The sequence below is a fragment of the Pinus tabuliformis genome, chromosome J, assembly GCF_031772625.1.
Source record: "Pinus tabuliformis cultivar Carrire ecotype Pingquan chromosome J, CPIR1, whole genome shotgun sequence".
Taxonomy (NCBI): domain Eukaryota; kingdom Viridiplantae; phylum Streptophyta; class Pinopsida; order Pinales; family Pinaceae; genus Pinus; species Pinus tabuliformis.
Genome location: NC_142295.1, coordinates 146,791,760 through 146,803,280, shown reverse-complemented (window position 1 = coordinate 146,803,280; position 11,521 = coordinate 146,791,760). Strand labels below are relative to the sequence as shown.

At 37.1% G+C, this 11,521-nt stretch overlaps 2 protein-coding genes across 2 annotated transcripts; both read left to right on the top strand.

The window, feature by feature from the left end:
• Positions 1-3,485: 3,485 nt before the first annotated feature.
• LOC149226061 (uncharacterized) lies at positions 3,486-4,746 on the top strand. The gene is made up of 2 exons (XM_089380092.1): positions 3,486-3,719; positions 3,838-4,746. The coding sequence occupies exons 1-2, from the start codon at positions 3,486-3,488 to the stop codon at positions 4,744-4,746; spliced, it is 1,143 nt and encodes a 380-aa protein (XP_089236218.1).
• A 1,311-nt stretch (positions 4,747-6,057) lies between these two features.
• LOC149226060 (uncharacterized) lies at positions 6,058-7,059 on the top strand. Its single transcript, XM_089380091.1, has one exon. It carries the CDS (start codon positions 6,058-6,060, stop codon positions 7,057-7,059), a length of 1,002 nt encoding a protein of 333 aa, XP_089236217.1.
• The last annotated feature ends 4,462 nt before the right edge of the window (positions 7,060-11,521 follow it).

The following is an 11,521-nucleotide window of genomic DNA, read 5'->3' as shown; positions in this document are numbered from 1 at the left end:
AACAACTTTGCTAGGGTTTTGTCACAAACCCTAGATTCCATAAAATATATCAACAATCAAGTTAGCATACTAGAATATCATGTATGGGGTTTCATTATTATTTCTTATATCAATATTTTACTAAGGTTTTATCAAAAACCCTAGATACAAACACCAAACTCCAAAATTAGATATACAACAGTTTAACCAGGCTAGGGTTCCAAACATATTGAAGTGCATGCTCCTAGGGTCATTCCTATGACCTTACATTAACTATTACAAGGTTTCTGGTTATAAATCCTAAACCCTAATTCATCAAACCCTAAAAATCTAGGCTTTCATTATATGTTCTAAATATCAATAGCAACCTCTAAAAGACTAGGATTTTACACAATCAAAACCTTAAACATCAAGATAGTAGGATTTCATCATGAGTTCTATTCTTTAACATCAAATCCTAAGTATGTTAGGGTTTCATTATCAACATACTCTAAGTGTCAAGAGGCTAGGGTTTTAAAATGAACCATAAAGGTTAGGGTTTCACCAAAATACCAAACAAGACATAATATTATAAGGGTAGATTCAATCTAACGATTAATCGCCCTAACAAAAGTATTTAAGATTCAAGACCCTAGGCATAAGAGAGTTAGTAAAGAAAATAATCATATGTTTTATATGAGGAAGACTAGATATAAAATATGTGATCTTTAAACATACCTTGAGCTACTCCTTTTATAAACCTTGTAGGGTTCCCTTTGAATGATAATATCTCCAAGGTCCATTTCAACTTTTGTTTAGAGTGTTTCAATTTACTAAGTCATCATTATAAGATTAGCATGTCTGCCTCATTTTGCTTCTTGCAATATTTATTGACAAGCACATAAAAAAGTATACAATTACAATATCATGATGATCATCTAGGGTTTCTATTTTCCTTTAGAGAATGAACTTCTAAAGATTTTCTTGCAGACCCTAGGAAATTATTAATTAATTCTATTTTTGCAAGGAAATGTCATATACCTTGTAGTAATTACATACCCTACACATTATTAGACAAGGTTGCTAAGAAAAAACAAAAAAGTGAGGGAGAGACTTTTATAAACCCTAGAAAATAATAATCTTCAATGAGGAATTGCCATTATAAACATGATATACATACCTCAAAACTTACATACCTTTGTCTTTCATGCTTGAAAGATTGATATTCCATTGAGCTTATTTTTGTTTTCTTGCAAACTGAAGACAAATTGTTAGATAACTAAAAAATAAGGAGTACTTACTTGTATTTGATGAGGACTTCAAGGCTTCTTCCACAAGCTGAAGATTGAACAATTTCTTCTTACTGCTTCTTTTCTTTGAGACATAGATAGAATGTGCACAAAGAACCTTCTTTTAAGATTCTTTTAGCCTTCTTTCACATAACTTGTATAATGAAGAAGATGCTACAATATTTCAAAAGATTTCACATATAATTCTTCTAGATCGTGTTTTGTTGAGGCTCAAATATTTTATAGAGGTAGATTCTCAATTTATTCCATAGATGTCTTAACTTCTTTAATTATTAGGTTGACTGTAGCTTTGTGACAATGCTATAATAGTTCAGCCTTGGTCCTTTTTCTTTCAAGGAGACATAACTCGTGCTACAAGATTTGTTAAAAACTTATATGTTTGGGAAGGAGAATATTATAGAGAGAGAGGCGGAGAGAGGTGGTTGTGACCTAGAAATGGCATGACGGGTTGGAGTAGTAGTCGACAGCTTGGGCCCCCTCTATGGGTCCTCGACTCCCTTGGTTGGGCTTCGGCCTCTCTGGCCTATCTCCTGTTTAGGCGCATTGGGTGAGGTGCTCAACTCATTTGGTAGAGGAGTTGACTGTCTATTGGAGCCTTCTTGAAGCCTGCTTTTGCTCCTCTAGGCTAGTGTTGGCTTCCTCAATGTTGGATCCTACCCAGGCGGCACCACTACTTGTGGAGATTGTGGCCTTCAATGTTTTGGTTGCTTCAGCTCCGAAGTTCTGTAAGTAGGGTGAGTCAATGTTTGTGAATAAGATAGAGGAGATCCCAAAGATAGAGATTTGTGCCCCTTAGGCCCACTCTCGTGCCCTGCAGCTGGCTGATCGGGGTTTCATTGGCCAATTTATAGGCCTTTGGCCGTTCCGTAGGACGGTAAGAGCCTGGATCGAGGAGAACTGGAAGCCTCTTATTAAAAGAGAGGTTATCTCCTCCTTCTATGGCAAAGACTTCTATAATTTTTACTTTGAGAATAGGTTGGATAAATATTTGGTGTTCAGGAGTGGTCCATATTTTATGGTGCCTCAGGGATTGTATCTAGATTGATGGAGTCCTAGATTCAACCCGGAATGTGATGTTCCATCCTTGGTTTCAGTCTGGGTGAAGTTGCCTTACCTCCCCCTTCACTGCTAGAATGATGCGACTTTCAGGCTCATTGGGAACTCCCTAGGGAAGTACATTGACTGCTCAGAGCCAAAAGATGGTCTCTTCTCTTGTGCCAGGATTTTTGTGGAGGTGGACTTAGAGAAAGGTCTCCCAACAGTTGTCAATTTATGCATGGATAGTTGGACACATGTGCAGGAAGTCAACTATGACCAACTTCCCTTTAAATGCAAATTTTTCCATGAGTATGGACACTTTGCTAAGGGTTGTCCAAAAGGTTTGGAATGTTCGGATAAGTAGTTTGGGGATCCTAAAGAGCATTGGAAACATGTTAAGTGGAGGATCCCTTGAAACATTCGACCCCTGATGATGCCCTCGACTCTGTTCCGGTCTATAAGGATGTTAGTCCTACCCACCCGCCTCCCTCAAGCTCGCCTTCTGGGGGTGGTTCCAGTCTGGTGTCGGAGAATCAATTCACGGTCTTGGGCTCTGCTGGCGATGTAGAATGTTTCACTCCCCCCCCCCTTCCTCCTCTCAAGAAGCCCCAACCTCTCGAGCAACACCCTTGGTACATACCACAAAAGCCATAAAGCGACGAGCTCTAGCCTAGACATTTATAGTAGTTACAAAGAATCATCGGAATAAGAGGACATGAAGGGACTCCTTACATCAATGGAAGGTCCTTAGCCATCTACACAACTGATTTTTGTAGATGAAAGACTCGATTGTGCAAGGACGAAGAAACCAGAAAGAAAAGGGAAAAAAGCAGGAAGAAAAACAAATAAGGAAGTCAGGATGGAAAAAATCAGAAAAATAAAAATAAAAAGTTGGGAGTCCAACACACTATCCCTTGTCAGCTAGCAGGAGTAGGGAACAAATGAGGGGGTAAGATGAAAGCTCTAGAAGCTTTTTCTCTTAATCACTAATTTTCTCTTTAGTTTTAAATGAAAGTCATCTCTTGGAATGCCAGAGGGCTCAATAGCCAAACTAAACAAAGGCTCTTAAAGAGGAAGGTCCAAAAGGAAAAACTTGATATTGTATTTGTGCAAGAAACCAAATGCGCAAGTAACATTATTGATAATGTAAGAAAAAAGCTAGGTAGACAAATGAAATACATGGAGACTGCTAGTCATGGATGGGAAGGAGGTTTAGTTACCCTGTGGGATCCGCATGTAATCAATATCCTCTCAGCTGAAGCTAATAGATCCTTTATAGCTCTAGAAGTTCAAGTGATAGGCAACTCAGAGACTTATCTATGCACCAACGTTTATGGACCTCAGAAATTAGAAGAGAAATACATTTTTCTTAGAACTCTTTTGAATATGAAGCTTAGATATCCCAGTGTAAAGGCAATCATAGGAGGAGATTTCAATATGATCACTACACTTTTAAAGAAGAAAGGAGGGATCAGCAGACTCAACAAAGATTCTGAAGCTTTCTTAGATTTCATCGTTTCAACTAAATTAGTGGATATTCAACCCAAGAGTGGGGCCTTCACTTGGAATAACAGAAGGAGAGGTGAAAAAACAAATCGCCTCTCGTCTTGACAGATTTCTTATATCTGAAAGCATTCTGTTGGAAGGAGTGATAGTAGAATCAGACATTCTACCTAGTGGAGGGTCAGACCATTGGCCCATTTTGCTAATTGCTGCGATCCAGGGTACTCCTAGAAACAAGCCATTTCGATTTGAGAAGTTTTGGCTTAATCACCCAGACTTTATTCAACTTGTTGAGAAGTGGTGGCATGAACCGATGGACATAAGAGGCACCAAAATGTACAAATTACAAGGTAAATTGAGATACATCAGAAATAAAATCAAAGCATGGAATGTAACCGTTTTTGGGAATATATTTAAAGAGAAAGCCAAAATAGAGGAGCAGCTAGAGCGGATTCACAAAGGATGGATAACTGGAGATAGCAACTCAGACTCTGCAGACCAAGAAAAAATTTTGATGCAACAATGGCAGCTTCGCTGCCAACAAGAAGAAACCCTATGGAAGCAAAAGTCTCGTATTCAGTGGCTAAAGGAAGGGGAACAAAACACCAAATTCTTTCACAGATCAGCACTAGACTATAGAGGCGCCAATAAAATCCTCAGTCTCAGAAACGATCAGGGGGACATTCTTCAGAATCATCAAGGAATTTCAACCCTGCTCACTACGCATTTTAATAGCATAGCTCAGGAACCTGAGGTGGATAGAACAGATGCAATCGCTGAACTCATTAAATCCATTCCCAGAACAATCACCAATGAGAAAAATCTTGCATTAACTAGGGAAATCTCTCTGGAAGAGGTGGAAGAAGCTGTGAAGAGTATAACGAATGACAAAGCGCCTGGACCTGATGGCTTTACCATCAACTTTTATAAAGCCTGATGGAAAATTGTCAAATATGAGGTCTGGGAAGTGGTGGAGGACTCTCGGCGCTCTGCCTCAATTCTCAAATCTCTAAATTCAACTTTCCTAGCCTTGATTCCCAAAGAAGAAGAAGCCAACACCCCAACAAAGTTTAGGCCCATTGCTTTATGCAATGTCATTTATAAGATTATCTCTAAAGTTATTGCCAATAGATTGAAACCTATTCTTCCGAACCTCATCTCAGAAGAACAATCAGGGTATGTTGAAGGAAGACAAATTTTGGACAATAATTTACTGGCTCAGGAAATGATTCATACTCTTCAATCCAGGAAAATCGCAGGTATGATGATGCAACTGGACTTATCAAAGGCTTATGATAAAGTCAACTGGAACTACCTTGAAGCAATCTTAAAAGCTTTCGGGTTTTCCAATCAATGGATTAAATGGATTTTAGCTCTGATTAAATCTACCAAATTTTCTATTCTGGCTAATGGTTCCCCTACCAACCAATTCTCCCCCTCACGAGGAATCAGACAGGGAGACCCATTATCACCTTTCCTTTTTGTTATCCTAATGGAAGGTTTGAGCAGACTCATTCGTAGCGCTAAAGAGGAAGGAAAGATCAGAGGGTTACAGCCCCTGCCCCATATTCCAGCGACCACTCACCAACAATTTGTTGATGATACAATGCTGCATGGATCTCCTACAGTCAAAGAAGCCCTGGGCTACAAGAGGATCCTCAATATTTTCAATGAAGCCTCAGGTATGGAAATTAATCTATCTAAATCTACCATCTTTTTCTTCAATACGCATCTAGCTGTGCAAAAAAATCTGTCTAGCATCCTAGGCTTCCACATAGGAAGTTTGCCCTCGAGGTACCTAGGCGCTCCCCTAATAGACAAACCTTGGCAAAAAGTGCATTGGGAGAAGATCCTAGCCAATTTGGAGAAGAGATGTCATCACTGGACCCATAGAGCTCTCAATTTTGCAGGGCGGCTAGTGTTAACTAAAGCAGTTCTGCAAGCTATTCCTCAATACTTGCTCTCCATAATCCTTGCTCCCAAAGGAGTCTTGCAGAAGATGAGGGTGATCCAAAAATCCTTTTTATGGATAGGAAATGCTGAGAAGAAAAAGTGGGCACTAGTGGCTTGGAATAAATTGTGCAAACCCAAAAAAATGGGAGGGTTAAACTTGCTAGATCCCTTTACCATCAATAGAGCATGTGGGGCTAAGCTTTGGTGGAAATGGCTGAAGGAACCTAATCTTCCTTGGGCTAGACATTGGAAGGAAAAATACGCTCCATTGCATAGCACTCAGAACTTAATCAGAATGCAAGAGAATCCAGAAGGATCTCCGATCTGGAACCCTGCAAGGAGAAATCGAGGTATTGTACAGGAGAATAACTTTTGGGAAATTCGTAATGGGGAAACAGCCTTGTTTTGGGAGGACGCCTGGCAACAACTCCCGAAATTAGAGAGGCAAGAGTTTGCAAACCTGCAAAGAAATTATCAAGGGTTGGGGAGAACCACGGTGAATCACTATTGGAATCCTAATAGCAGGGACCTAGAATGGAGAGAATGGACGATCAATGATACAGAAAACACAACTGAGGCTAACAACGACGTCAGGAACCTGCAGAATCTATTAAACAAAAGAAGAATAAGGAAGGCTGATGACAGAGACCAACTAAGATGGGGAAAGCAAGGAGGGGGCTATTTCACGCTCAAAGAAGCCAGAGAGTGTATTGAAAACTCAGAGCCAGTCGAAGAGGTTCAATGGAGCAACAAGGTCTGGGATTCTCAATTCTGGCCGAAAATTAAAATCTTCCTCTGGCTCCTAATGCACAGGAAAACTCTCTCATGGGAGAATCTCCGCAAGAAAGGGTTTTGCGGCCCTTCTAGGTGCCCCATGTGCAATAAGGAAGAAGAAACTATGAATCATCTCTTCAACACTTGCGAGTGGGCTAACCACCTGTGGAATTGGGCGGAAAACACTTTGCAGCAAACGGACAGAACCAGAAATTCCATCCAAGAGACCATTGAGAATTGGTGGGGCAACTTTTCTAGTAATGAGAGGATCAATACCATTTGGAAAATAATGCCGGGGTTCATTACCTGGACAATTTGGAAAGAACGGAACAGGAGAGTATTCTTAAACGAAACCAGAGATATATTTCACGCTCTAGAAATTATTACCCAAAATGTAAGACAATTGGTTCTTGTCAAAAGCAAAGTAGACCAAGATAACAAAGTATCAAATCGGGACTTACAAATTTTAAAAGCCTTTAACCTGGATAATAGAATGAGTTTGGCTACATCGAACCGCCAATAGGAGATGAGTACCACGTTGAATATCTGGAAATGACCACCTGCAGGCTTCCTCAAGCTAAATTTCGATGGAGCTTCAAGAGGCAATCCAGGAATGGCCGGTATCGAGGGCATTATAAGGAATAGCGCAGGGGAAATTCAGCACATCTACAACAGAGCCTTAGGAGAAGGAACGAACAATGAGATGGAGTTCGCAGCTATGGAACAGGGTCTCAGAATTCTCAGAAATTTACAGGTAGGCGCAACAGTGGTTGAGGGGGATTCTCATCTCGCGATAACAGCAGCCAGAAAGATGTAAGCGGGAGCCAAAGCTAGTAAGGTTACTCAGCACTGGCGACTGGCTAAAGTTATAGAAAACATAGCTGAACATTTGGGGTGGCCGAAAGGTTTGATATTTCAAGCTGTTAGACGTAAAGCCAACGTAGTAGCGGACCATCTGGCGAATTATGGTATAGAGAACCCCACTAGCATATTGGACAGCTGTTGGCAGGATGTCATATGCCCGGAATTAAGAGATAGGTGTACCCTGCTCTCGAGGTAGGATTTGATGAATGAAAAGTAAGGCCGAAGGGTCGGCGCTTTAGGCAAGGTTTACGACATGAGTATGCTCATGCGTACAACAGGTAGATTTAAGGGTTGGCAGAGGAACAAAGGACATGCAGTTCAGGAGCATTCAATGCTCGAGCAGGAGGAAGGTACTCGCATCCGATACATGATCAAAAAGAATGTGCGCCGCCGACGCCCTTATAGTAGATGGTACACTTGGCATGCTTTGGAGGATGGCAAGGAAGGTGACCGTAAGGGCAAGAAATTAAGCCATAACTGAAATAATACACCACCTCGTAGGATTAATTATGACAAGACCTGTGGGCAACAGGGGATGGATCGACATACAGCCAGTGAATCCCCCAATTTCATCTATTTATTAGTATCTCCACGCAGAGGCAGAGGCACTGTTTCTTCGATCTGGAGGCTGAAACTCTCTTCCTTTGGTCGTAGAAAGTTGTGCTGCCTGTCGAGTGTGGTTGAAATCATGGCGGGAGAGGGAAGCTGTAACGCTTCGGCCAACAGAGATTTAAAAAGAGCTCGCGAAGCATATGAGACCCGCATCTCGCATAAAGAAAAACAGAAAATCGAGGAGTTGGAGGCCATTGTCACGGAGGAGGAGGATATTTGGAGGGTCAAGAGCTGGAGAAGGAGATTGACTGGATTCAGGACCCTGGCTCGATTACAACGTGTGCAACTCAGTTTGTGCGAACGCAAGCAGAGATGTGGAGAATGAAGACAATGTTGGCCAAGGCTCTAAGTATGCAGGGGAACTATTTTGACCAAGTGTGTCAAGCCCAACAGGCCACTGCAGCTGTGTCAGAGGAGCACATTACAATTCTGGAAAGCTTGGAGTTCAAGATAAGCGCACTGGAACAGCAGTTTGACAACGTGTCAAAGAAACTCTCGGTTCTGATTAGTCTCTTGAGGCACACTATAGGTCCTGATGCCAGGTATGCTGAGGATAAGATGGAGGAGCGCACTGGCAATTTTCAGAACACTCGTCCAGCGCCTGCTCAGGCAGGCAAAGCTAAGACGGCGTCTGCGCCGGACACCTCCAAAAATTATATTGTTCTTGAAATGTAACGGGTCTTGGCTATCGTTCTTGCTGAATTCCTAAGGTTGGATCAGTTGTTGTATCTACCTACCCTGGTGGGTTTTCTTGGTTATATTTTGCTCAGGAACTCAACGTTCATTGTCTGCGGCTCTAGTTGTGTAGAGGTTTGGTCTCTACTGCTTTTGTCAACTCCCTTTTTTCTCTGTCGCCCTGTGTGGTGTGCCCGGGGTCGTTTGGCTGGTCTTTTTGGTCATCTCTTGGTGCATTCTTTGTAAAAGGGTAGTCTGATGTTTGCTCGTGCAGACCTTTTGTAAAATATGTATTCTTACACTAATATAATATGCTGATTTACACAAAAAAAAGTCTACAAGTGACATGTTTGTGTTTAATGTTGAAGAGGAGCCTTGAACAATACACTAAGGTTTGTGTTACTTGTTTAAAGTCTTATTTGTTTACTAAAATTTCAATCTTATATTCCTTGACTATAAGATACAAATTTTTTGAAAGGTATAAAACAACGATATAACCCTAGAGCTAGATTAAGCCACATAAATTCAATCCAATAGAATATGCAAAAGAAATAATATTCATTCAATATTGCTATTTATTCAAATAGACATTCTTTACATTCTTTAAGACACAAAGTGATAAAGGGCAAGTTTGTTTCTCTTCAATTTGATTCTATTTTTATCAATTTATTTTAAATAGAGATTAAATGGTCTAAAATATAAATATATTATCTTTTTTAAATGGATAAAATACAAATTTCAAGGTATCTATCAAATAAAATTTGCTTACTTAAGTTTGCATAAAAATATTTAATTATATAAGACTGATCATTTTCATTGGAGATGTTATTATTAATGATGTTGCTTAGCAAGTTATGATGTTGATATGATTAGTGGTTTTACCATATCGTTTCAACTAAACAAGCTAAAAACTACATACACAAATTTCATCACTGCAAAAAAAAATAATGCCAAGTCACAAAGTGGCTCTTGTTGTAATAGCTTTGGACCTTGTTATTAAATGGCCTAAAAAGTAAAGCGCTTTATTACATATATATAAATACTAACATTCTCTCCACCCAAATTCAATTATTACATACATATAAATACTAACATCTCAACCCAAATTTAATGATTACATACCTATAAATACTAATATTCTCTCCACTCAAATTCAATTCTTATAAATAAGATAATAAATTCAAAATAAGTAATAATGACTTTAAACCATATTAAATAATTTTAAATTCTCACAATAATATAATACTTTATTACATAACCAAAAATATTAACATTTATAACCATATTATATATATATATATATATTAATAAAATTTCCGAGGAATGATGACATAATTCTTACTGTAACATTAAAGAAAAGGTTGTTGCGAGAAATGGGCATTATCGTGTATGAAACCAATCTCAAAAATATATATGCAAACCTTTTAATTAAAAGCCATGTAAACCTTTTAATTAATAGCCATGTTTAAAGGATTTGGGAGGAAAGATTACAAAATTCTTATTGTTTTCTAATATTACATGAAAGAAAAGTTATATTGTAATTAGTTTGAGTAAAATGTATAAATTTTTAATTAATTAATACAAATTAAAAAATTTAAGTTTAATAAAAGTTTTGTAAAATTTAACATTATTTATTTTGAAATTAAAATTTAATTCAACAATTAAGTTTAATAAAAGTTTTGTAAAATTCAACATTATTTATTTTGAAATTAAAATTAAAATTTTAAATTTTTAAAATTTAAATTTCTAATTTTTTCATTTTTTATTGATAAAAGTTTTTGATTTAACTAAATTAATAGAATTTAAAATTTATTTATCAAAATTAAAAATTATTTAAAAATAAAAATAAAACTAAAAAAATCTCCAAACATCAAGGGTTCAAAGGTAAATAATTATCCAAAAAAGCGATATGACACCTACACGGATGTGATTGCAATCAATAAATGACGATACCATAAAGCGATAATTAACTATCCAAAAAAGCGACATGACACCTACACGAATGTACTGTATAAAGCGTTGAACTTTATTAAACAAAACAAATACATTCAAGCCAGAGTAAGACGGGTATTTACTATTTATGGCTAATCAAATGTCATGCATAAAAAAATTAAAATCTTAAATATTTATCCAACATAAAATTTAAAGAATAAATTAATTTTATATGTTTTTTCTAATCAATTGTCATCGATAAAAACAATATAATTATAAACAATTTTCAGCTGATCGATAAAAACAATATAATTATAAACAATTTTCAGCTGAAAATTTAAAACAATAAATTAAGGCAATGTGCATGATATGAGGGAGGAACATGTATAATCCAACTGTTTAAAGATAATATAATTTTTATAAACAATTTTAACCGAAAATTTAAAATAATTAGTTTTTTTTAGGATAGGAATTTAGAAAAACACAATTATGTAATTTTTGATTTAAAATATAATAATTTTTTTGACAAAATTAACAGATAACTTATTTTTTATTCTTTAAAAAATATTTATATAAATTATTACAAAATCAATTTTATATACTATTATAAACCAAAGTCATTATATTCAAAGTGAATATTATATGATGACATTTGTTATTATATATTCTTATAGCAAGATTATAATACCATGGGTTACTACCATGGTTTATCAATTCCATGGGCTATTTAGACTTTGATTATTATGTTATGGATCTAGGATTTTAAAAGAATATTTATCCAACAAAAAATTTAGAGAATAAATTAATTGCATATGTCTTTTTCTAATCAAATGTCATGTATAAAAACAATACAATCATAAACAATTTTCAATTGAAAATTTAAAACAATAAATCTATATTTA